The 26,052-nt window shown below is 38.2% G+C and overlaps 2 protein-coding genes across 11 annotated transcripts; one reads left to right on the top strand and one right to left on the bottom strand.

Moving 5' to 3' along the window:
- The first annotated feature begins 714 nt into the window (after nt 1-714).
- On the top strand, nt 715-4,499 carry LOC107222707 (PRKC apoptosis WT1 regulator protein). 6 transcript variants are annotated; one of them, XM_046738816.1, is made up of 8 exons: nt 715-733; nt 1,229-1,377; nt 1,833-1,974; nt 2,330-2,426; nt 2,538-2,645; nt 2,842-2,882; nt 2,978-3,128; nt 3,200-4,499. In XM_046738816.1, the coding sequence occupies exons 2-8, from the start codon at nt 1,242-1,244 to the stop codon at nt 3,395-3,397; spliced, it is 873 nt and encodes a 290-aa protein (XP_046594772.1). In that variant the 5' UTR covers nt 715-733; nt 1,229-1,241; the 3' UTR covers nt 3,398-4,499. The 6 variants fall into 6 exon arrangements, with proteins under 6 accessions (XP_046594772.1, XP_046594771.1, XP_046594770.1 ...); XM_046738815.1 differs by lacking the exon at nt 715-733 and adding an exon at nt 740-833; XM_046738814.1 differs by lacking the exon at nt 715-733 and adding an exon at nt 740-941.
- On the bottom strand, nt 3,724-26,035 carry LOC107222708 (ecdysone 20-monooxygenase). Of its 5 annotated transcripts, none has more exons than XM_046738808.1 (11): nt 25,903-26,035; nt 14,021-14,158; nt 13,770-13,910; nt 13,450-13,648; nt 13,102-13,295; nt 11,743-11,938; nt 8,594-8,756; nt 8,308-8,474; nt 7,036-7,114; nt 6,036-6,233; nt 3,724-5,831 (listed from the first exon to the last, which is right to left on the bottom strand). In XM_046738808.1, exons 2-11 carry the CDS (start codon nt 14,136-14,138, stop codon nt 5,715-5,717), a joined length of 1,572 nt encoding a protein of 523 aa, XP_046594764.1. In that variant the 5' UTR covers nt 14,139-14,158; nt 25,903-26,035; the 3' UTR covers nt 3,724-5,714. The 5 variants fall into 5 exon arrangements, with proteins under 5 accessions (XP_046594764.1, XP_046594762.1, XP_046594765.1 ...); XM_046738806.1 differs by lacking the exon at nt 25,903-26,035 and adding an exon at nt 24,754-24,981; XM_046738809.1 differs by lacking the exon at nt 25,903-26,035 and adding an exon at nt 24,800-24,981.
- Nucleotides 26,036-26,052: the final 17 nt, after the last annotated feature.

Below are 26,052 nucleotides of genomic sequence, written 5' to 3'. Positions count from 1 at the left end.
TCGCTTACATATCCCTAGTAAGCTTGCCACCCACGGTATCGAACGAGCGCCGTGAATCGCAAAAATTACTAGGGACATCGAAGAGGTCAGAGTCAATCTAAACGGTTGTATCAAGACTGCGCAGCCCTCGAGATCTAAAATTCCTAAGCACTTATTTAGAATTTCCATCCCTCGCCACGTTAAACAAAAAATTGAATTTCACAAGACCATTTTTCAATTTCTTTTATCTCTGAGTGATTAGTTTGTTAATCTGGATAAAGTGGCTGCACAAATAAATTCAACAGATGAGAACATAGACTTAATTGTTTTCGATAAAAACGTGATCCAGCCGTCTCATCCATGTATTCTATTACTGAAATATATACTGACAATGAATATACATACTCGCCTCGTAATGCTCGTGACAGCCGCATTTTTCACAGTTCTTAAAAGGCTTGAAATTAGACCGCTAAGTGATATATTATCATAAGTGTCCTATAAAGTGAGTCGTCGGGCGAGCAAAGTCACGTAATTTTTTCACCCTTCTCTATGATTGCATTCTGATAGATAATCTTGGAGTGCTCTCTTCGTTGCCCCTCCACTTGCTTGACACGACACTGTAAATAAATGGATATCGGCAGCACGTGCTGCCTCTGTGGTTCAGGGATGAACCATGGAAAGCAAATCAATACACGTCATTTTAACCTTGTTGTTGGATATCATACTCGTTTGTAGGTCTATGGCTGTAGTAAAGGTGAGCGAATGGTTGGCTGGTGACAGCTGTCATTCGAATAACTTAACAGTGACATACATGACTCATAAGTATTGCACACTCGAAAGTTATTTGTTGTGAGGTAAAGCCATTATTTGGCATTTGGTTGGTTTGAATCGGTATGCGGTATGCCGACTTGGTAGGGTAACACCGGTCTAAATAGGAAGAAAAGAAACGGGAATAAAACGGGGTGTGTTCGTTCTCCGAAAGTTTTACACGTCTAAACTAATAGTTAATGAATTTGCTAAGTTGTCGGCTATTTTAACTGCACCATTTTTTACTGTTGATATAATAAATCATTCACACAACTTGTCGCACCGTTGTTTAATTACTAACCGGACTAGGGTATCAGAGAGATGTCCAGGCATTTTTTGTAAGAAATTTTATTTTCATAACCTGGTAACGATAATGAGCTATTCGTACATGACTATACCATTATTTCAGTCAACCACAAAACCTGTGTTGTTTTCTTTGCAGCGACATCGCTGGTATGGCATCCAGTTCTGTTAGCCAGGAAGACTTCGAGAACGACTTTGAACTTACATCCCGGCGATCCAGAATCAGAACGGCTCGAGCCCGTGTCGTCCCACCCAGAACTGGCGACGCTGCCTTGAGCAATTATCAAAGTCAGTATTCACTTTTTTCCATATCATTTCCTATTAGTCTAATACGATTTCACTTATCGATCTGTAATCGTGAATGAGTCATGCGTCACCCACAGCTATACCAACATTCGAGTACCAAATCAGCTAGTAAAAACGTCATCGTTATCAAATCCGTCAAACTGTTTGCCTGAAGTTTTGCAAACCTTCAGAAATTTCCATCAATTTAAAATAGTTCGCAGCAAGGCCTTGAATGTCCTAAATTTTTTTATGCAACCAAAATTGAAACATTCCGTTACTTAGAACTTTCATACATAAAAAAAAATATTATCAACGCCGGTCATCAAAGTACAACCCAGTGAATATCAGTATCAAGAGTACAGACTCTCTTATCACATGTAATTAGAGACGTTAATTTCTCATCAATCACTAACTATAGTCTCCAAACGAAATTGTTCCCAGCAGCGCTTATTTTACAGTTACAACATTACCGGTTTCAGAGGCTGCAGGAGACGTCGAGGAGATATGCGACTTAGGCTCCAATTGTGTTATTTTACCGGAACATGACAATCAACAAAATAAACCAATTATGAGAAAACAAGATAAACGCCTGACCAATCGGTAGGTTAATATCACTACAGTTTCATAATTGTTAAGAATTTGAGATAAGAAAGATAGCCAAAAGTATTGATATTAAGCGAAGGTTCTTTTTACTTCATATTTTAGTTTTCAAGTTACTGTTAAATAATAGATAATGGACGGTATTATTTTATTTTATTTATTTACGGATTACCCTTTTACATGAAAGATAAATGAGCATAGTAGGTAGCCGAGCGCACAATTACACAAATTGTCATCTTACAGACTTAAAAGTGTGAATAAAAACTGCTGAAAATGAAAGTGTGTAAAAACCTTAAATTTCACACGAGCGTCTTACGTATAATTATCATATTGTCATATTTCGTTTACTATCTAGACCAACACACATAAACAAAGGTAAACAACAACGAGACAGAAGAAAGTTAAGAGAAAAACGACGCAGCACTGGAGTTGTGCATTTGCCATCGACCGAGGTAGGATGTTACAGTAATTGGTGATCAAGTATTTTAATAATCACATCGTGTGATGTCGACATTTTCCTGACTTAATATACGGTTTTAGAAAGTGAAATCTGTATTTTTCAGAGTACAGGCGGAAGCACTGGTGAAGATGAGGAAGAGATCGGCGGAACCTGTCCCGAAACCAAGCAAAATACCCATCACAATGAATTTCTCGATCAAGAACTTGTAGAGGTAAGTTTCAGGGGTGATCGACTTTTGTTTACCAGCGTAAAAATGAACTAGAATGTTTTTAGTATAGAAGATGCAACTGAAATTATGTGTGATTTAATTCTCGTAATAATACTACAAAGATTGTCACAGTCCGAGTTCAGTAAAGTCAAAACTTGGAAACTGTACTCTAATTTTTTTTTATTTTTACCATTTTCAGGAAAAGGCAGTTAAGACTTACACGCAGAGACGAGATAAAAGGTGAGGAATAACGAATGTAATTCGAAAAAGGTTGCATCTAGATTCACTTTGATGCTTACTGATATCCTTGCTTTTCGTTAAATTCATTTGTTTAGCCACTCTGATCTCGAAGCTGATGACGAAGAATTCGATTCCCTAAACCAATCAGACAGCGTAAACCAATCAGATCAAGGTAATCAGAACGAGGTGCAAACCTCACCGACAACGAGCAAACCCAAAACGCCTACTTCAACCGGGGACAAATTGGTAAAAAATAATTGAAGATCGTACATAATGTCGATGTAAATAGGATTTTTAATAAAACTAGTAACAAATAGGGTTTCTTACAGCTGGTTGAGCTTGCTCAGAAAGAGAACAGACGACTCTTGTCTCTCCTGGAGGAGAGAGACCGTAAAATCACGGCTCTTGAAGCTCGCTTGACCCATCAACAAAACGAAATGGCACTAGAAAGGCAACGTCTCAGAGAAGAGAATACTGCATTGATAAGAGCAATGGCTACTCTCGCTAGTAACTAGTTACTCTTCGTTAATCAAACTTTCTTACATCCATGCCAGAAACAACGATAACAAGAGTTAAAATATCGATTCTGGACTACCCACTTAATTCCTAAAAATGTATTCTCTGATAAATGATTCCTATAGAAAAAGTGATGTACAGCACACTTGTAAACATATTCTATTATACATATAAGAGTATTAGGCGCGGACGCAATAGCAAAGCTTACAATAATCTGTTAGACATGCATTTTCACACTAAATTTTATCAAAGATTCGCCTATTTTTGCTATTTTAGCATAGTCGAAATTTATATCCGTTAATGTTATCACTTTTTTCGGATTCGAACTGTCAGCTTGCTTCGATACGCATGCTTTATTCATTAGTTATCGTGTGAAAAGAAAAAAACTGTAACTTGATAAATTGTGTCTCCTGCAAGTCACATAGGGTACCCAATATTTACTAAGAAATTTATGTTGGTGTACTTTCCTAAAACTGTTATTTTTAACCGTGTAAAATGTTGCCCATGCGGGTGGATTTTTCGATAAAAATGTTATTATCTGCAGCTTGTATAGGCAGCTTATGAATTGACACAAAAATATTAAAATATATTCGTTTAAAATCGTGCCAAAAAAACGTCTGACGATACATTGAAAAGTGCAATATTATAATTGATTATACGTTCAAGTGATTTTCACATTATACATGAGGCAACTTTCAAATATCATTAATATGCATAATATTAGATATAGTTTTGAGTAACAATATTGCATAATAAAATAAACTGCACTGCGTTAGAACCGAAAGAAATACTTATTTCTTGATTAACAGCAAGTGCTGTTACATGAGCCCATTCTTATTATACCCTCAGGTTTTATTATTAGGTACTGATGTCATTTCATAATACGAAGCTCGAATTTCTAAACGGAAGTGTTTTATTCTTCTTCGTTCTTTTCTGGTTTTTTTGTCTTTACCAAATCATGTATAAACAGAGTCATCGCAGACACATTATACCTATGTTTTTTATACAATCGACTGCAATGTTAGATCAACTAACGACGTATAAATATGAATATACCATACATTCTTATTATTTTTCCAATAAAATATGGCACAACCTTAACATCCTTATTTAGAAACCAATATTTATACCAGAAACATTGGTCCGACGATCGAAAAATATTTTCGATATGCTGATGTCCTAAGTTATTTTTACATGGTCTTAACCACAATACCTGATGCCTGTCTAAAATTTTTTTAGTGGACAGGGTCTTCTGTGTATCAAACTGACTACCTAACTTATGTATAATAATTTTTTCTATTTATTGCTTATGCATTAGACGACACTAACGGGATGGACTTTTTTCAAAACGTATCGATGATAATTTATAAAGATGTTTGGGGGTTTTGGTGGTTTGGTTTGGTGGATTAAAGGGCTCAATGAAAATAATAACGCTTTAATTACAAGCGCAACTCTAGTTGAGGTGTATTTATAAATCGAATTTTTAAAGCTTGTAAATTGGTAATATTGATACAAACAGATCGTAAGTATGAGGATCAAACTTAATTCGTTTTCATTTATTGATGAACGAAAATAAAACAGACATAAAATACTCCTGACCATCATGTATACTTAACAAGGTACGACTAGCTAATTTCTTCACATGCTAAATCATACGGTTATTCGCGAACGATTGAGAACAATAACTATAGTTGCTACACATTATCGTCAGTGAATTACACAAACAACGTTAAATAAATAACAAAATTTACAACCGATAGTACGCTAATACCACAAAACATTATTTTAATGTATACATATATCGTGAAATAGTTTGTTCAAAAATACACTCGATGAGTCGGAAACTACAGTCATATATAGCATACTTTGAATATTATCAATCGCAGATTGTGTGAGTATGTAATATGCTGCAATAATTAAACATATGATCTTGTATTCGTTTGCAACAAAACATGCCGGGTCTCACCTTTGTGTATAAATTATACAGAAATACAAATATCGGTATCGCGATTCCTTAAAAAATACATTATCATATCGATCTATATAATTCAATCGAGTTGAATTTAAATTATACCTGTATCATACCTATATCGCTATCAGTAATTTGAACGCACAAAATATTTATGAATACGTATGTAACACGAATCTACAGCACGAACAGAAAACCGAATGTTCGATAAAAATTGAAGAAATACTAAACTAAAATACACATATCGCATATGTACAATTAGTTATCCTCTGCATGATCCTCCTGCCTTCTGTAACCACGAGTAATACAGATAAATAACTTCATTCAATTATTACATCAGTAATAATTCAATTCGCAATCAAACGATCCTCAAAACAAATTTTCACCGGTGGTTTCGGTGCAATTATAAATTCAAACTGCAATTCTAGATCTTCGGTAACGCTAATGTTAAATTCTCGAACCATCTGAAACATGAATCATCAAAATTATGGAATTAAAAATCACAAAACATTTTTACATCTATATTTGTTGTTGCAAAAATTCCCTGTAATTATGTCACGATCAAATTCTTATTCTTCCTATTCCGAGTTCAATAATTCCAAGCCATGGGCACTTTCGTACACAAATAATCGATCGTACCGAGAATGAGTATGAATTAATATCTATACCTGAGCTAGTATCAATTGAAGAGCCTGATCCACGAAACGCTTTCCAGGACATATTCGTCGACCGGATCCAAACGGGGCAACGAGAAGGGGCGAATGAGGAACAACAGTTTTGAGCCATCGTTCTGGCATAAATTTGTCGGCATCTCGGAAATTCTCTTCTTCCAGACCCGCGATCCACGTCTGACACAGAACTACGGTCTAACGGGAGAAAAGGATTAAACCTTTCGATGAAGGAATCTCGATAAAAACAATATGCACGGTGTTCTACGAACGTTATTCGTCAGGGTTCACATAAAAATAAGTTTTTCTACACTCCGATTTTTCCTATCACTTTTGTGACTGAAGTGAAATTTTTTCTGATCGGGTCTTTTATCAGGTTTCGCGGTTAGTTACTATTGTTCTTCCTGTACGAATAACTAATACTTGATAAAAAAGAAAAGCAACTGTCGCAAGAATTTACTATAACATTCACGTCTGTGTGATTGTCGGACTTTATTAAATTTTCATTATCACTTTTGTTAAGAAATCTTAACGATTCCAACAATCTTCTCGATAGTCATGTCGTCGAATTTTGAGTGAGCAGAATATGAAAATATCTTTACAGACAAGAGATAAGTGGACTTTTTTTCCAATTTGATATTAATTAGTACAAATAAAAGAAAACAAATACAGTATTGCAACTGAAAATTTTTTGGGTATATTCTAACGTTGAATATTTCGAACCGTTTCAACGCTTCTATCGTAAGACCAGAGTCTCTGCAGCAAACAATGACGCGACTATCTTGGCAGATTTTCATAGAACACCCTGTGAATCAACTATATGACAATGATTTTATAAGCAGCTTGTTATATAATGCATATCCGTCAGTTATCAAACAAAAAAAAAAGAATTTAAAAGTCGACATACACTCGTTATATTTACGAGGTACATATATTTAGATTAAAAATTGAAATCATTTTAAGTATCATGTAATTATAATTATATCACGTATAGTCTTACGCCAGATTTGATATCATATCCTCCCAATTCCATAGGCTCTTCAAGTATGCGGGCTATGCACGGTGTTGTTGGTAGAACTCTATGACAATAAAAAACCAGCTGTGGTGTCACCGGATACAAATAATGTTATTATACCTGTTACATGTCTTAAAAATATACGGTTACGTTTCGGAACAGCAAATTATTTTCAAGTTGTTTTATTTTTCCTCCTGAATTCGGGTGACATTGACGAAGAGAAAAAAATCGTTTCAATTTAGATAATGTAATATAAATAAATCAGCGTAATCAATGTAAACCGCGACAGCAGCACACGTATGATGTCTGCAGACGTCGAGGGAAATCTCATTGCAGAATTACCAATCCTCGCACACATGCGATGGAGTTAATTATCAAAAGTGATGAACGTGCAGTATACATACATATATGTACTAATAATATATACAATTAGAATCGTGCATAACGAGATACGCGAATATACATTGTTATGATGTATATACGTATACGGCCTTCGCACGAATTTTAAGCGTTCAAGTTCATTCTTGAAAGTTTTGGCAATTTATTGCCGATTGGTATTAGAATATATGAGGTATTCCACACCATTTCACCTAATCGGTGAAGGTCACCGACGCCGATCCTGGTGTAAAATTTTTATATTAAATATTATATAAATTTTTAATATACTTGTATCATTTTTTGAAAAGAATGAAAGCTCTTGAAGATAGAGCTAGTTGAAAAAAGTCTGTTTCGAAAAAGTTGAAAAATCGGAAAATTCATAAAATCGACACAGGTGGCCTAATCGAAAAACGGCCGAACACGTGTTCTTTTTTTTCGATAGACGAATTGAGAAAAAAATTTTAAACCAAGATCGGCGTCATTATATATATATATATATATATATATATATATATATATATATATATATATACTTATATATTGTACCTATACCCCCGAGCAAAAGATCTTGTTCACTCATGACATTAAACGGGTTATTTATTTACTTTGTTTATTTTTTTTTTTTTTCTCACTTTTTTTTCCCTCTTATATAAAAGATTCGAGGCGATAAGAATATCATAAAAATTCCTGAGAAATCGAGGATTATAAGATATACATATATGCGTGCGTCAGTCAGCTATTTTTAAATACTTCAAAAACTGTCGTTTCTGCTTTCTCGTCGTAATTCCTCGAAATCAGATAACATCCGGGCATAATAATATAATCTCGGTAGATGATACAATACAATAAATGTTTGCATAATGTAGATTTTAGAATTACCTGTACGCCTCGAAAATGCAAGCACGCAGATACTTGGCGTCGCGCAAATCTTCCGCGGCAAGACTACATCCGGGTGGTGCAAGGGCGGATACTTCCTCGTGAAGACACCTCTGTACTTCTTTGTGGCGTCCGATTAGATCGATAAGAAAGACGAGGGTGTTACCAAGCTGAATGACACGGAATAAAATCGAATTACGCATATTAACCGGCGGCCGGAATTATTATTCCTTATGTGTATATGCTTGTACGTATATTACGTAGATATAGTAAACGGTGGAAAACTTACTGTGTGAATACCAGCGGCAATAAAATCTACAATCGCAGCTTTCTTATCCCGCATGTCCAAATTCTTGTCACGCAGTATGGATTTGAAAACAGCTTCGACCGAATCGTCGTTCGCGTCATCTAGCTGATCCGACGATGTGTTATCCAGTAGTTCCGATATCGTGCTACGCGTTAATCACAGAATAAATATCACGTTTTGCAAGGTACCTTGTAATTAGCAAATCGGCATAAGCATTAAGGTATCAAAATAATGCAGTTACGTATTAAAGACGATAATAGGCAGAGTATACAAGGAATATTACACCGGTCAACACGGATTTTGAATCTGGGTTCTAGATGTCAAATTTTAATTTCGTCCACGTTACTAATAAATGAAATAATAATTTTATCAGATAAAGTTGGTTTTTGTACAAACCAGAACGATGTTTCGGATTTTAAGAAGAATAACCTGTTTTCTCAAACATTTATCGTAACCAACAACCAAACAAACTTCAGTTTTAACTTTAAACTACGAATGTGAAAGAAGTGATAAAAAAAGTTTAAAGATGAATATTTGTCGTACTATTCTATTTTTGTATGAACTTTCTCGTGTCAAACCCCAAACTTGATCTACCCTCATTTTACTGCCCCTGATAACGTTAACCTTTAGTTGGCGTCTTGGGGTCTTTCGTGACCTGGGGATGGGTTTTAATTGAGATTTTCCTAACTTGAAAGTTTGAAAACGTGACTTATAGCGCCATTTGTTGAGAGATGACATGTACCGCTTCCCTCGAGCGTCATTCAGGTAAGTCTAAGTACGTCAGTCTTGCTGTAGCAGTGTTGCAAAGCAGACGGGGGTCATCAGCGACCCCAAGAGAAGTGTGTTCTGCTCCAGAATTATTTTGACTGTTTTTCCAGATTTATTAGCAGACAAAGTCAGCATTGAGTGTTTCAAATTTTTTTTTCATCTCCAAGTTTTAGTTTCATTTTTCAAAATAAATACGTTTTTTTCGGCTGACAGAATGAACCTAAATTTTTGTTACGAGTACTGAGTTACGAGACTGTATCCAGCTGATTTTTTAGCTCTTAATGTCGAAAATTAAAAATTATTTTTGCAACCTTTTTTGTCTTGTAAGACACTTGAGTGAATATCAAGGTGAGTTCCCAAAAAAAATTCAAGTCAAACTATTAAATTGCTTCGTTACAGCAAGCAATTTGTGAATGGGGTCTTCAACGACCCCGAGGTGCCAGCAATTTTACACCAGCTGAAAGTTAATAACGATAAAGTTCGTTGCATCTTAGTGAAAATTTTTTTTCCGTTGACCTGTGTTATAGGTGCTACATGCGGATGATACAAATAAGTATTAGTGCACCAAAAAAATATATTAGGATCGGTACAATAAACAATATTTTCCAAGAGTCAAAGTTTCAAAATAACCTTCCTGGATTAAAAGGAAAAAAAATGACATCACGCTTAACGTAATTTCTTGGAGGAATTCCACCACCATTTCTTAATAATTAATTGTTCACTGTCGAATTATTAATTGAAACATGTGTATATTTTTTTCTTCGCTATAAGATGTTTACTTTTCGGTTAGGCAGATCTTCCGGTCGGATGAGATAAAACTTTCCTTGCCGACCAACAAAACGCATGCTCAAATGTATTTCACTGTATTATAAACTGCTTTAGCCTTACGAGCCAAAATCTGAACTACGAGAAATTTAATTTTATTCAATATTTCTTTCTTTTACACAAATGTCCTTCAAGTCTACGAGGTACATGAATGCATATTTCATGTATATATACTTAAACTTTACTGATTCCGTCCAACGTGTGAAAACATTTCCCTCGATATTCAAACGAACGTTTTTCAATATTTTTCTGCATTTTTCTGTACTTTTCGAAGCGTACCTAGGGTATAATATATGTTATTTGTGCCATGACGAGTAAGTTTGTAAGCATGACAGGCTCACAGACAATTTAATACGTAGGAGGTATAACGGACTCATAAAACAAGAACATGCTCCGAAGGATTGGCGAAAAAAAAAAAAAGAAAAGAATAACGACAGTGAGAGGAGGAAAAATTTGCGGAAGAATTGCCTGGGTATTGATTGTGCTTGAATACAATCCGAGTTGTACGTGAATATAAAGGTATAGGCACACCACCTACTTGAACACCCACCCATACATACGCATGCAGATTGCAATTGTGAGGAGATGGGAGGTTGTTGCCCGGTGAGAGGTTGTTGTACCTCGAAAAACGCTAATTCACGTAACTCTCGAGGAGCTCTCGGTCCGCTTATGTAGTGTGTATATATGTTTCTACATATGAGCTTCGACACGTCGATTATGCTCGATGTCATATACGGACATATGTATGTATATGTGTGTGTATATATATATCCATAGGTATGCATATGCGAACGCGATCCTCACACGTATATAATTAAACCATAAGCAAATTTTGCTACATCGTAAACGTGCATAAGATCTGTTATCAAGTAAGTCACTGTTACGTAAAACGCTGCCCGTACACCGCGGTTATTCGTATCCTAGTATGTACCTTATATCCTATATATGTAAGTATGTTTGCGTTGCAATAAACTGAAGAGCCACTACAGCGCGAGTGGTGTATAAATATATACACAATGCACATGCGTATACGTACGTACATGCATGTGTATAACAACAAATCTCAGGCATTATTTAATTAACAAATTGACTAACGCTTAGTTTCCGCAAGACCCTCGCCGCTCTCCTATCGCCGTAAAGAACGAAATATCACATATTGTAATAAAATGTTGTGGAAACAAATTATATACTTGCTCGTCACGGTTCATAGGAAGATAAAACTATGCACGATAAGCCATTTGCGCTAAACACGCTTGTTAATCTTATGACACACGTACAATAATAATATTTGTAGATCAAAAGCTATATTCTTTCGGCATTGTCACCGAATATGCATATATATATACATATATATATATATATATATATATATATATATATATTTGTTGCCAAGTGTCCACAATTAGCTAGAACAGTCGCAGACAGCAACAGCCGGATAGAAATTCTTCCTTCGATAAAGCTTCGATGCGGTAGGTATATAAAATAAAAGTTTTCCTGCAAACAAGGAGGAAAAATGCCTGAAAAATGATTCTACTTACTCGTAAATGGCATCCTCGCTGCTAACCAACTCGGCATATGCTTTGGTAGCGACTAGCTTCCACAAAGGGAGGCCGTAAAAAGCATCCCGCGATGCCCGGAAGTGAATGCGAACTGCGTCAGCCAGCCTAGCTGTCAAGGCTCCGGTATCTGGCTCAAGAAATCCCAGACGTCGTCCCAGAATCAGGGTACACGTACCTGCAAAAAACGAGGGGATACGTCGTCCCGATGTTTTTCTCTTTTCGAACCAAGACTATGCAAATAATATAAAATATCCGGCTTTAGCCGGAGTTTCGTACCATCGAACAAACCCGACTATAACCGATCCTTGTTTCTCACATATTTCCCTTTCCTTCGCTCGCCATTTTCTCATGTATTTCGTTTCTTTTTTGGGTCTTTTATATTTTTTTGCTTATTTTCACCGCGGCGGTCTCTATTGTGCCCGTCAAGTCTGATATTCGCGACAGGTTGGCAGGAGGTATTTTTATACATACGAGATAGAGTATGGGTTTAAAAATACTAATAATAATAAGTATAACATCAGGTAAAAATTTTCAAGCAAAATAAAGGACTACGGCGATGTTTACGAACATTCGTCCCACGATGACGATGCCATCGATGATATTATCATACAGGAATCAACCTGTTCCCAGTGATTATATCTCTGTATTAACGCATACTGATATCTTTCTTGGCGACAGCGGATAAAATTGGCTCGCGTCAAGTGAAAATTATCCGCGCACAGTGCCATTATTATTCCCGGGTAAAATGAACCACCGATTTCATTGTTGTTTACAACGTGTAAAACACGAGAGTGTCGTGATAAAACAATCGTTTCCCGAACCTGTTAAATTTCAGAGAATTTCCACATGCATGTTTACCGAATTCCGGTAGATTGAATTATACCTCCAAAAATAAATAAGTAATATTTTCGATTACACACGTAGTGAATATTTCGTAGTGAATTTTTTTTCTTCCCGCAATATTGCAAATATTATCATTACCAAGTGACAAAAGAGTGTATATTTACTTGTAATTTACGAGATACGTGTTTAGGGTAAAATACTTTCAAAGGCTCCGGATCAAATCGTACGATTCGCAACAATATTTACCAAAAGAAAATATAACATGAAACCATGTACGTTGGGTGAAAAGAAAAGGAAAAAGAAAAACAAAATAGAAAATAAGAAAAGTCAAGCTCCATAGTAAAACGGAACACTGCAAGCGCAATGTCATCGTCAACCGTCACCAGAGATGGTGCTGGCTTCTTGTTTTCGGTGCGGGTAAAGCTATGTTACGGGGTGTAAAAAAATTATAAATATTTCAAGCTACAAAAAAAAAAAAAAAATTAAAGAACTCACTTTCGAGACCCAACCTGTAGGCGAGTTCTTCAAATCCCGTGACACAGTTGTGCTTCGTATCCCTCTGCTGACGTATAAGATTAACGAATTCGTCGGTGACTTGATTCAACGCCGGAAGGAAGCCAAGGACCGTTGTTGCACTCATTAACTCCGGAGTGAGAGCGCTCCGTAATTTGTGCCAAACTTCCCCCTGCCTGTTCGTAGCGTTGGAAAAATTCAACGTATAATAAATATTCAGAGTCATCGTTGAGATTTTCGCCCTCAAATCCGTCGCCAATAATACTTGCGGGATTCGCGAGTTTCATTTCGATATTTACGTATTTGTTTGCGATACGCGGTTAAACTCACTCGTTTACGAGTCCAAGATTCGTGTACCGATCCGGTCTAGATTGGCGATAGTACGAAATAACTTCGGACGGAGGTCGGAGGGGATAGCGAGAACTTCGTCTTAGAATCGCCTCGATGTCCTTTTTCGCGAATACCGAAACCACAGGCCAATTCCATAGCGCCTCCTCCTTGCATACGCTTCCGTAACGGCGATGCAGGTCTGTTCTTGAATGAAACATTCCTCATTTGACTTTCCGCCATTGGTCGAGCGTTCGTTAGCAAGTTGATTTATAAAATGAAACGGGCATTTTCGCGAATGAAGCAGCGATCGAAAACCTTACCTTTGTACGCGTCGTGTATTTTGCTCATGCGATAACTACCGAGAAACGTGTATATCCATCTAGTGCCGAGAACAGGGAGGCCGATTGGTCCTGGTACATCTCGCAGAGTCTTGCGTCGTTTCAGCCCTTCCGGCGACGAAACTGCAACAAGAAATGTTGGCGTTGCGATTGAAACACATGGTTTTTAATAATTAACGAGTTATACGGGCAAGCCTCTCTATGTCGCCGATCGTAATCTCTGGTATCCTTACCGGGACTCGTTGGCATTGAACTTCCTGTGGAAAACCACCACGTGGGTCTGCATCTCGTGGCGAGTAATAGAACGGCAAAAAATGCGACAACCTCGAACCAAGCTCCAGACAGTACCATGCCGAATTGGGACACGAGACCTAAAACACTCGGGTTATTATACCGCGATAATGCCCAGCGTTCCGTCTTTTACCACATTATATAGAAACGAATCTATCAACATAGCGCGTATGAGACGGAGACTGCAGCTTCAGGCAGTATATAACATACTGTGAGACGCGTACCAGTGCACGTTTTTCTTATTTGTTAAGCGATAGAGCCTTGTAGGTACTAACAGATATCTTTGGTCTCTGACTGCACATATAAATCGAATTCTCTACCATGTAGGTGTGTACGTATAGTATATAATACATGTGCGTATAAACGTATAACGACACGGACCCCAGAAATATACGCAGTTATGAGGCAAACACTCGCAATATTATTATAATAGCTCTCAACATTTTCTTCCCATCGGTAATTTTTGTTATTCCCCTCAATTATATACAACTGCAAGTTATACATGGTAATTAATAATAATCGTTTTTTAATTGAACGAAAAATAAATGTGTTTGCCCACATATTCTAGATCAAAAAACAACTCTATCCGGTTCAAGATGGACGTCAGCTAGTTGGGAATTTAAATTTGAAACCGGTGAGTTACGTGTTTCGTGGATTCGACGGAAACCAGACGGCAGACTTGTACAAGTTCCGTTAAATTTTGTTAAAAACTTTGAGAGTCAAATCGTGCTTGCACAATTTCTTACATTTTTGTTCATATTGTTAAAACCGTATTTCAATAGGTCGACCGAAACGTCTCAAACAATGTTATCTATTGCACGAACCTTGCTTCATACCATGAATAAACTACTGTAAAGCAAATAGTGGAAAGTTGTAGTCTATAATTATTTTCTACTACAGTCAAACGATAGATGATTTTGAGTAATCGATTTTCAAATTAAAAGAAGATATAGTAATTAATATTCTACAAGTAAAATCGAAAAACAGAAATATTTTTTCATAAACTTCACTCGATATCCAATATGAAAACATGCACACAATGGATAACAAAATAATCACGAAGTATAGTGAAACGCTTTGCAAAACATAACCTCTTCGACGAATTTCATATTACTTTGTTCAAACTTCTCCCTCACAATCAGTTATCGTCACTACAAAGCAGCGGCATTTCAATTACATCAATTCCATTACACAATCGATGAAACAATATTCGCGCGATTCTCCGCATTGTTCTGATCGTTTAAAAAAATAAACGTTGAAACATGCGTAGAATCGGCGCTACACACTGTATGCGAGAATTACGGCCAAGATCTTGCTACTTTGGACATGCTTTAGAGGAGATAAACTCCACAGACTGCATTTCGCAGCACCAGGCCAAGATATGCGGTTGTGAAAAACTTAAATTTATGGTATTCGGATATCTGTTTTCGACAATACTGTATATAATATTAAACTACACGACTCAACCTGCGCCCGGATCTCCAATTTTTGTTGGCGCTATTTTCTTGTAATTTATACCGCGGTGTATTTTATGAATCCGTGCCGAACTTTTATCGCGAAATTACGAATCTAAACGTAAGAAAGTATTCAAGTAAAACGCACATTGTTGCTGTTTTCGCGGTTATGCAGGCACAGTGTGAATCGTAACATCCGCTAGCTTTCCGAACGAAGTTATAGCCATTATTAAGAGCCTCAAGACGCCTCAACTGATGCATAAATGAGACGTGCATGAAACAGTTCGTAGCGTTTCATTTTAATTTCGTTATGTGCACATATGTATATAATGTGGTGTAAGCTTGGCGGGCGATAAGATTTATGTCTGCTACCAACGTCGCAGTGGATTTCAAACCGCGTGGCGCGCGCAGAGGCTCGATTGTTACGGAAAAGCTCAAGATTTTCGCATCGCGAACAAATGTTTCATCAACTTTTAATCTGTACGGACCGAACACCGACAAATTCAATTAACGTGTCCGAATCTCTTTCACGGATCGGATAATTTTCGTCTTTGATTAAAGTGAGCGGAGCACAGAACTTGTTAGTGAAACGTGGGGTAAATTCGGAATTTGGGGATTCAGCGTGCTGCTGTATGAATAAACATACTGCGGCAAAATTGACGAATTCCGCGGACTGTAAGCTTTGAAAGCCACTGCAAAACATGGTGATTACCCTACTATTGTGCTGACCCTTGCAATTCCAGACGTATGTTAACATCGCATGCGTTAAACCCGATGCTTGTTGTACTATCTGGTACTACAGAAATAACATAGTGAAAGTATGTAATGATAGTCGGAAAAAGGTTCGCTCGTTAGATCGTGCAACAGCGGGCTATATGCACAGCTTTTTACATCCCGATCTCGCAGGCTAGGCGAATGTACAGTTACACGAAAAAGTTCTTACAGAATGTGGAGCTTTCTATTTCCATCGAAGCTTCGGTATCCGAATAGCAACGCGAACGAAAGCCTCGACTTATCTGACTGTACAGAACTTTTCCGGGTCACTGTGCTTAACTTCTTAATAACCAAAGTCGAAAGATCGTACATCGTAAAGTGGTTGATTGCATAGAATTTGAATCGCACAGATAACTTTCGCCCCGATTAACCGCTCTTATAGAACACTATTCAATTTAATGATCTCATCGATAACTCCAGCTCGAAGTCAGAAATGGAGAGTATAACTATTGTCCATGTACTCGATCGCATACTTCATTAACGCTTGATCCTTTTATCTTATATTGAACTGACGTTAGGTGAAAAGGAAACATACCTATTCATGGCATTATTAATTTAGTTTTACTCCGCGGCTGCATATCTTAGACTCATAATTGAATACATTCGCTACACGACCTGACTTCCGACTTCGAAACAGCTGCAAGAACTCGTGTTTAGGTCTCGATCACACATAGTTATGACCCACTATTAATGATCATGATGATATCGACGTCACTTTATTAGCATAGCGTAGCACGGTTGTTACGTATCGAACATGTGACACTGTATATTTATAAATATCTAACGGCCATAAAATTACCTCAGGGGCTGTAATTTTCAATACCTTTGATAATCGTTTTGAAAAAATTGCCATTATTCGACTGGAAAAAATTTTCCATAATTACAGGAAACATTAATATTGAGATATATTAATGATTGCACGTTGTCCCTGCCTATAGAATAAGGTGAAATTAAGATTTTCCCACGCTGCGATTGCATGATATAAACTTTTTCAATCAGTTCTTTAATACTTTCCACATATTACATATGCAAATTAGGTGTGTAACACGTCGAAGTAGACGCACGTGTAACCTACAAACGGCTATATTATATGCGGAAGTGATATGTCATATGTGATCAGACCGCCGAGAGCAGACTATACTCAGGTAAAAAAAATATGATTCTAAGAAGCGTTTAAAAAAAATTACAAGTTACAATTCATGTAGATCAACATGTGATAGCGTACGTACTAACACGCAAGTTAGGTTTAAGTGACGCGATTGCTTATTGTGCACACTTTCTTCCGGGAAATAAATAAATCAGTGGATCTTCCAGAAGAAAAAAAAAAGTACAAGTCAAGATATGCGTAAAAACCGAGAACACAGATTCGATGAATAAAAATTGCGGATGTATAATTCAACGTCAAATTAATATATACGCGACAGGTGTAACAGTGTAGGTATACCTGTTTATACGTAATAAAAGGTGAGAAATATATGGTTTAACACACAATGTTATCTCGAGTGAAAATAATCCCTCTCCGCAGCTTTAATTCTTTCGTGAAAATCTTGCGAAATTTTGTAATATTTCTACAACGTCACAGCCGAAGATAAGATATAACTGACATTTATTCTGGAGGCGTACCAAATTTTCCTTACTGACTATAACGTAACGAATTTTCACTCATACCGTACGAACTAATAACATAAACGACAGAGGGCTGTTAGCGCTGTACGAAGGGTGCGTGAATCTCGTCCTTACACCGCACCATGCGCATGACGCACTCAAGATTATATAAGCGTAAAATACGTCGAGCTAAGAGTGACACGAGAAGATCAGAGTAAAGAGAGCGGAGAGATGAGTGAGAAGAGAAAATAGAGAGCATTAAAGCGAGCGTCCAGTATAAAGACTGGGACTGCCATGTGCGTTACAGTGAATCAAATCGTCGGAGCGCGGGGCTGACGATGAACGTCGACGTTTTAATGTATCAACGCGTCGTTTGCTTCTGTACCTACTTGATTGGGCATTGAGTTTGTGGTCAAGAATAATTGACACTTCGACGACTTCTCGCTCCTCGGCTCCGCATCAAGACAATGCGTCCGGCTCTCTGAATCTTTCCCATGCATAAATTACGCCACATGATGAAATTTTATGAGAAACTACTCGGTTCGAGTTCCACGCCAGATCAATTCTCACAATTCATTTTCTGCAAATATCTCATACAAGTTATCCGCAAAGACGTGGACAAATTTTTCACAATATTTTCACCGTTTATATCATCGATTATCATTTTTCTTTTTCAATTAACGTAAGATTTTAATTAGGATACGTGAATTGTCGTACATCCGGTACATCTCTAGGCCCACCTGTATTTATTCTTGTCAATAAGTTTGATTCGTTAAATTCATTTAAGGGCAGCTACGCTTGAACATGCCTTCCAGGCAATTCGAGCACTAGAGAAACTCAATACGATGATTAATGGACGGGCTTTAGACAAGTATGTCTAACCTTTCAATTTCTACAGAATTTAATTCAGTGTACACGTCTCCTCGATATAAATGTTTATGAGAATAATGGTGGATGAATTTAAAAACTTTAATCAACGTAAATTACTGAATCAAGTTGCCTTTTGATTATAAGCTACAATAATATACAATTGTGCATGTACAAAATAAGAATGTGAAATACTACATTGTAGTATAACAATTCAATACTTGCTATCATACAATGAGGATGCTGTATCAATTGTGATTAAAATGTACACAATAAGTACGTACATATATCAGTACGTGATTGTAAATCAATAAACATACGCAGCTTGTAAATTTCTTTTTTTCTTCTACTACTATTGTATATTCCATCCATATTAATCATTATTAGTCAAGGATAAATGTTTCTCCTGAGTTTATGTTATCTGTACGAATGATTACAGCATATTGAACCACACTTAATTGCCACACACACCGATGCAAAAACCGATTCGACTGAACATCGACCGATTTAAAAAAAAAAAACCGAGGTCTTACACGTGCGGAACGGTTTTATATAATTTACACATAAATACTTTGAAAAGTACCTAAAGAAGTGGTCTTTAATTTTCTCTCCGAAATAATGGTAACCTTGGAATAAAAAGAAAACATTTTTCCGTGTCTGAAAATGTAATATAATGTTTCGCAAAGCTTTCAGGTAAAACTACACGTTCATGTTTGACGATAGTAAAAGTTTCTACAGACAAAAACGGGCAAAAACCATTCTTCGAACAGACTGATCAGATCATTCAAATCATTTAAAATTACAGGTATGATGTAGGTTAGAATAATAGATTCGATGTTGCGCTGATTGTATTATTTTCTTTACTACAAGTGACTTCTGGTTTCAATTTGGGCATTCGTTGTACTCTGCCTGATTATCAGCCTTCGTGATTTCAAGTTTTTTCTTTTTTTGTCAGTTTTATCCCAATGTACAACAACTAGTAACTAGAATGATTTTTCAAACGGTGTCTATAAAATAACACGAGGCTCATCAATCACCACAATATGAAAAGTCGTTGGAAATATGGATTACACGGGGCAAAAGTACGCAGTGTGTCTGCGGAGTAAAACATGATTAACCATCCTCCACGTATAGAGAAACGCGACCATCCAGAATGAGCGGGATTGATAAGCTCTCTCGATTTCCAACTGCGGATGAAGATGAATCGTTTTATGCATATAAGTAAGGTGTGTCTGTTATCGATATTTCATAAAACCTGAAACTAGCTGCAATAAGGTGTAAGTTACAAAGCGCATCAGCAAAGGCGGTTCATTGTCATGGTGAAGCTCTGTTGAGCAATTTTGCGCATGTAACCACCAAGCGGTATTGTAATTGTCAGGTACAAAGCGAATTGTACCATAAGTACGCCGAGCGAAAGAAAAAATATACACAAGTATAGAAATGAATTCCATACCAAGTAAATATGGGTCACGCAGTATGGAAAGGCGTAACTCAGGTAACCCTGTGTGGTTGTAAGGTGCGTGTTTGTACACCGAGCTTACGTGGTACGTCAACTCGCCAAGCATGAAACGTCCTTTAAGGAACAAATCCGGACGAGTGGAGATAGCGGAGAACGATATTACACTAATCCGAAGAAAGAAAGTGTTTGAATAATAAACGGGATTGAATCACAGCAATGCGTTAATTTCGGTCATGCGTAAATATATAATACGAATATACGCACCGTGTGCAACGATCATTTGCCCGGGTCGTTAAAGAGGCGCCGGTCATTACATTATGCACGTGTGAGTTTGCGTACATATATATGTACGTATAGCATAAATGACATCATGGATTTTGAACCATGCACCACGACGCATGTGACACCGCAGGTTTCTCATGTTTGTTAATGTAAATAGTGCACCAATGTGTAACCAAGTAACGAGCCGAGTCTGCAATGTGGGATATTATAAATTGTTTGTATAATAGAGAAGTTCGATAAGGCCTCGACGATCGTTTCGTATCTGTCATCCGAGTCCAACAAACACCGATTTTTCTCATTCACATAAATTATACACATTGTGAACGTGCGTGTGTTGTGCATAAAATGTGTACACACGTAGACGAAGCCCGGCGTCGTCCGTCAATAAAAAGGAATGTATTATATATAATTGGTTTATATCTCGACCCCCGACCCATTTGTCAACCCGTACGATCGGCCCGACGCTAGGACGCTTTTAAACGCCTCGAGAGCGGCGCACCCTTGACGCGAAACGCTCCGGACGTCCTTGACCATCCGGCAAGATCAGCCCTGGACTTCCCTCAAGGTCCTTAAACCGGAGATACGCGAGAAAGCGACGCTACCCGTTGACGAATGAAAAAGAAACTGATCAAAGAAACTCGATCCAACAACGTAGGAAGAGATAAAAACACATTTTTCAACAGTAAGGATCTCACTTGCGGAAGACGGTGTAAATAAATGATATATTTTTCGTTTTTTTTTTGTTTTTTTTTGTCTCAATTTCTACCATATATCTGTGCGTATGATCATACTCACCGCGGCAAAGGATGCAAAAGTTCTTAGGTAAAAACCAAGCCGCAATCCAGGCGAAAAGATTAAGGATAAGCATGAAACCGGGTAGCGAGGGAACCACTAGGCGAAGGATTCCATGCCCCGTATCTTCCGGGGGGTGTATAAATCCTGAACTTCCCGGAACCGCGAGTCTTCCAGCGGGAGTTAGTTGTTTCGTGACATTTGCGATATCCGGTAGAGTTGGGGAAGGCGTCGCGGGTGTCCCAGGCATCGGCGTCCTCGGCGTCGCGTGGTGTATTAACTTAGATGAGCGGACCCGCGGGTATATATGTGCGTACCGTAGGCATGGATACATACACATATATACGTATGTAGGCACATACGTATACCTAAATGTGTACGCAAACACAATGCTAACTTTTGAAAAATTTCACCGGACCATCAAGAAGTAACTCGGTTGGCTCGCGTGGCTCGACTCAGGCGGGACTTGACGCGTCGTCACAACCTAATCGACGTTCTCCTCGTCCTCTCCTCGACGCCGTATAACGTAGAACGGGGCACACGTTATTGTTACAGAACCTATCGGCAGACGTACGGCGTGCGCGCTGATAAGAACCGGCGTCCTCGCAAATCCCTGCAGTTTCTTTTCTCTCCCCCCTGTTGTTTTTTTTTTTTTTCCGCTCCTCCTCGCGCGCGCGGTTTGTTTGCGTTTGCGTGTGTGTTTGTAGTTTTCACGTAGCTACGTGTGTGAAGGAAAAAAAAAAAAAAAACGATCTGACGGGAGGCCTCGAGCCAACACTGAGCAGGGGACGAAAAAAATTGCTGCAATATGTTAAATTCGCCGAATAAGCTGGGAGGTTTTAATCTTTCAGGAAACGAACCGATTGACTCCGTTAATTATCGCATTATACAATTGGTTGAGGAATTATAGACGCGGGGCACGACTTTGCTAACGAAATCCAAGACTCGAATGCGAACGCGACGGTGTTACAACTTATATTATACATGTACATTGTACAGAATAAAAAACCAGTGTGTGCACCACCCGCCGGTCTCGCGTATTACAGGGTTCAAGGCAATTAAACGTTACGTCATGGCATACTGCAGAATAGCGTGTATGGTATGTATAGATATATGAAGGGAGAGGCGTATTGCCCACGTGTACCGGTTGTTGTCCCCGTGCTACCGGGACGCGGTGATAACCGCGGACGCATCCGGGATCGCGACGTATGTACATGCGAATGAATAAGCAGAAGAAGAAGAAGGAGAAGGTGAAGTGGAGGAAGATGAGGATGAAGAAAAAAAAGAAGAACGAGAAGAAAAAGAAAATGAGGAAGAAGAAGAAGAAGAAAAACAAGAAGAAGGTGTACCGGTGTGCAGAAGAGGAACGAGGATCTGCGACGGCTGGCTAACTGTTTCCCCGCTTTCCTGGCTGCGTCTACTCGTCTCCTGGGCGTCTCACTACGTACTCAAGACGCGAAGCAGCATAGGCTCTACCCGACTACGCGGCCTCCCGAGGGACCACCGACAATCGGACCAAGCAAAACAGTGACAAGACTTCTATGATAGAGTGAAATACCGCTTCCTCGACGCACGATGTGGCGGGCAGCAGTGATCGATACACAGCGATGAACTTGGGAGGGGCTCTCTTTCTCCACGACGACGACGACGACGATGATCGTGATGATGATGATGATGATGATGATGATGATGAAGATGATGATGACGACGATGAACGTGATCGTGATAACCGGGAGAGCCAATTTCCGCTACTTACTCTCTCGGTGCCGACATTAAGCTGCAACTTGTTACCATCTCGCAGCTTCTTTGATTACCGTAGATTCGACGCATAGACATATGCTTATGTGTACTCGAGATAACTCGTTTTTATGTACCGGAAACATCGATGATAACGCTGGTCTTCTCCTTTTTTCATTCACTGTTATTTTATCGGCGGTTCACAAATATTTAAGTCGAAAACGTGATATCAAAACTACGTGCTCCGTTGTCGTCATCGTATAGTCTTATTGGAAAGTCTATTCAATGTTAGTCGCAAGTGGCTTACAACTAGATAGACAAAAACTCAAAGTATAACCTTAAAAACGATTGTAGCGTTAGAGTCGCACGCGATTGGGCTTAAAAATATCTGATGATTGAGAAACAGGATCGTGCAAAGACAAATTTTGTACACTTTCATCTCTCGATACACGCGATAAGCGTATATGTACCAAATAAACTCAAGACCCGAGATCCGTTCGGCGTGCAGGTCGATAAAAGAAACGCTTCGTTGTAGGTATACGAAAAAACGGTTAACTGACTGCAGCCTTTCTCCTATGAAAAATATTCAAGTTATGTAATCATATCTGTATATAATATATATATATGTATACATATACGTGTGTGTGTATATATAATATATATATATATATATATATATATGACACGCCGTCACGTCAGGAATGTGAAGGCATTTAAAACATGTTGATTTTTACCGAGTACAAAAAATAGGCAACAAAAACTGAAGTCATATTTTTATATTATTACAAACCCAAGTCGGTTACGGAGACCTCTAGTAAATTTCAACCAACTTTTAGAATACCAAGATTGAATTTTCTATTTTCATATCATTCTAATCAGGTGAATGAAAATATCGGAGTAGATGAGTGTTTTCATAAACAATAAAGCGAAAAATATTTCAACTCTTAACATCGAATAACCGTTCACGAGAATAATATTTGTATTCCAAGGTTTCGAGAAGTCCTCTTGTTTACTTTTTTTCTTTTTCGAAGACCTAACGATATTCTATAGAAGTAATTTATGTTTCGCGTCTTCGACGTAAACAGGATTATTTATATGTTGCGCAAGGTTGTCAAGTCGTGCGATATGGACACCTGCTTTTCGCGCCCATGATTGTTAATTGTACAAGATGAACCGTCAGACAAACTGACATTTCCGTAATCAACGATTCATTAGTTTTCACGTTTTTTGAATGAAAGATCATCTACGCGATGAATCAGACATAGAATGTACTCGACTCCGAAACAGCTTACAGCCAACAAACGAAATTTGCCCGATAGAAGTAAAACTTGCACGTAGGTACGTACCGTTTAATTTGTCGGATATGTAAGAAACGTGGGGTTCAAGACAGTAGAAAATGTTGGCAGCACGCTTAACGCAGTTGTAAGTTCTTCGACAGGACTTCTAACTTTTGAACCGATATCGCAATCAACCGCACTCCGAAAAACTTTGAACTTATAATTACGATAAAAAAAAATGTCAAACTCAATCACAAGATATCTACAATTTGGCAAGAAGTTGTTACGATATTTAAACAATTCAATCGCGATGACAAATTCACAATCATGTATTATTTTTTTCGAACATTTGATAATTGTTTAATACGAAGAACGAAACAAATAATTACAAGACTGTAACAGTACTGGCATCAAATGTCTTCACATACCTTGACGGTTACACGAGCACGTACGATGTTTGAAAAAATCTCTCACTTTGGCCGCTATCTCTTACACCGAAGTGCGGATCTATCCTCGTATTTAACGGTCCACGATCTCCATATAACCGAAGGTGCGAGCGTCGCGATGGAATGACGGAGTGACGGTTACGTCGGCGTGAAGGCGAAGGTGGTGATCGGGTCGCGACCCAGGGACGACTATATGCGGGGGTAAGAATACGCGGAAAGTGCCAGCGACGGAAGGGAAGAGAAACGGGGACATGAGACAAGTAGGATGTAACGAGAGGGGGTGGAACTTGTTGTTAGGTGGAATTACGACGTTATTACACCGCGCGTGTTGCCCTTGTGCGCCATTAAACATATCCTAAAATCGCGGAGATTCTTTATCTCTCCCTCCCACTATACCAATCTGCCACAAACGTGCCGAAAACTCGGAGTTCGCTTGACTTTACACGTATGAGAATTAGGATAAACGCGTTCGCTCGGACTGCGTATTATCATTCGATAGCCTTTTTTTTTTAGCGAATTTAAAAATAGACGTGATTAATATGATTACATTAAGCGATGAAGTGTTATACCTATAAGGTGACACAACGCCGCACCATGCGCGGTTTCAATGTCACGCGTACGTGATAAACGATTTTTTATAATCCACAAAAACATCACTTACGAAACGGATTATTCCCGATTTATCTGCGACCACGTGCACGGTGCCGTACTTTGTTGAATATTCATATACATCTCCTCAAGCTTGACGATTGCATTGCATCGTGTCGAACTTTTTAGCAGTACCCGACGACATTGCGAAACCGGAGAATCGATCCACCTTTGCCATAAAAGTGTGTGTGTTTTATTTATTTTTTATATATATTTTTTTTATCCATTCGTGCGATAGTCAAGTACGGTCTGTCAATGCGTGTTCAGATTTTTTATTCAATATCATTTTCGATAATGATTATACCGAGGTGGTCTAAACTGTACAATTTGAAGTAATAAATCCGGTAACGGCTACGGTAAACTACCCCATAATCATCACGTCGCTTAAAGATTCTTCAATCGGTAAAACGATTAACAGTTCAACCTCCTTGACCTTCAACTTTGCGCGGAACAAGTGGGTATAGGTAATTACGGAGGTCTTACCTTTTATCACATCGGCAGCCTATGACGCCCCTGGCATCGCGTCTCGAAGCTTACTAATTGGTCTCGAAAATTTTTTACTCCAGGTGCGATCCAGACACAAGAAAATACTCGAAAGGAGAAACGATCACACCACGGGGAGATCGCCCCCCG

The sequence above is a fragment of the Neodiprion lecontei genome, chromosome 4, assembly GCF_021901455.1.
Source record: "Neodiprion lecontei isolate iyNeoLeco1 chromosome 4, iyNeoLeco1.1, whole genome shotgun sequence".
Classification (NCBI taxonomy): domain Eukaryota; kingdom Metazoa; phylum Arthropoda; class Insecta; order Hymenoptera; family Diprionidae; genus Neodiprion; species Neodiprion lecontei.
The sequence above is the reverse complement of the archived record's forward strand: the minus strand, read 5'-3'. Positions and strand labels throughout refer to the sequence as shown.

Coding starts and splice junctions, on each gene's coding strand:
- LOC107222708 (XM_015662190.2), bottom strand. CDS start 21,651: ATGTGTATGTATCCATGCCTACGGTACGCACATATATACCCGCGGGTC. Junction 13,911..14,020: donor TTCAATGCCAACGAGTCCCG/GTAAGGATACCA, acceptor TTCTTGTTGCAG/TTTCGTCGCCGGAAGGGCTG. Junction 13,649..13,769: donor AATACACGACGCGTACAAAG/GTAAGGTTTTCG, acceptor ATTCAAGAACAG/ACCTGCATCGCCGTTACGGA.
- LOC107222707 (XM_046738811.1), top strand. Junction 1,378..1,832: donor TGCCTTGAGCAATTATCAAA/GTCAGTATTCAC, acceptor CTTATTTTACAG/TTACAACATTACCGGTTTCA. Junction 1,975..2,329: donor GATAAACGCCTGACCAATCG/GTAGGTTAATAT, acceptor TTTACTATCTAG/ACCAACACACATAAACAAAG.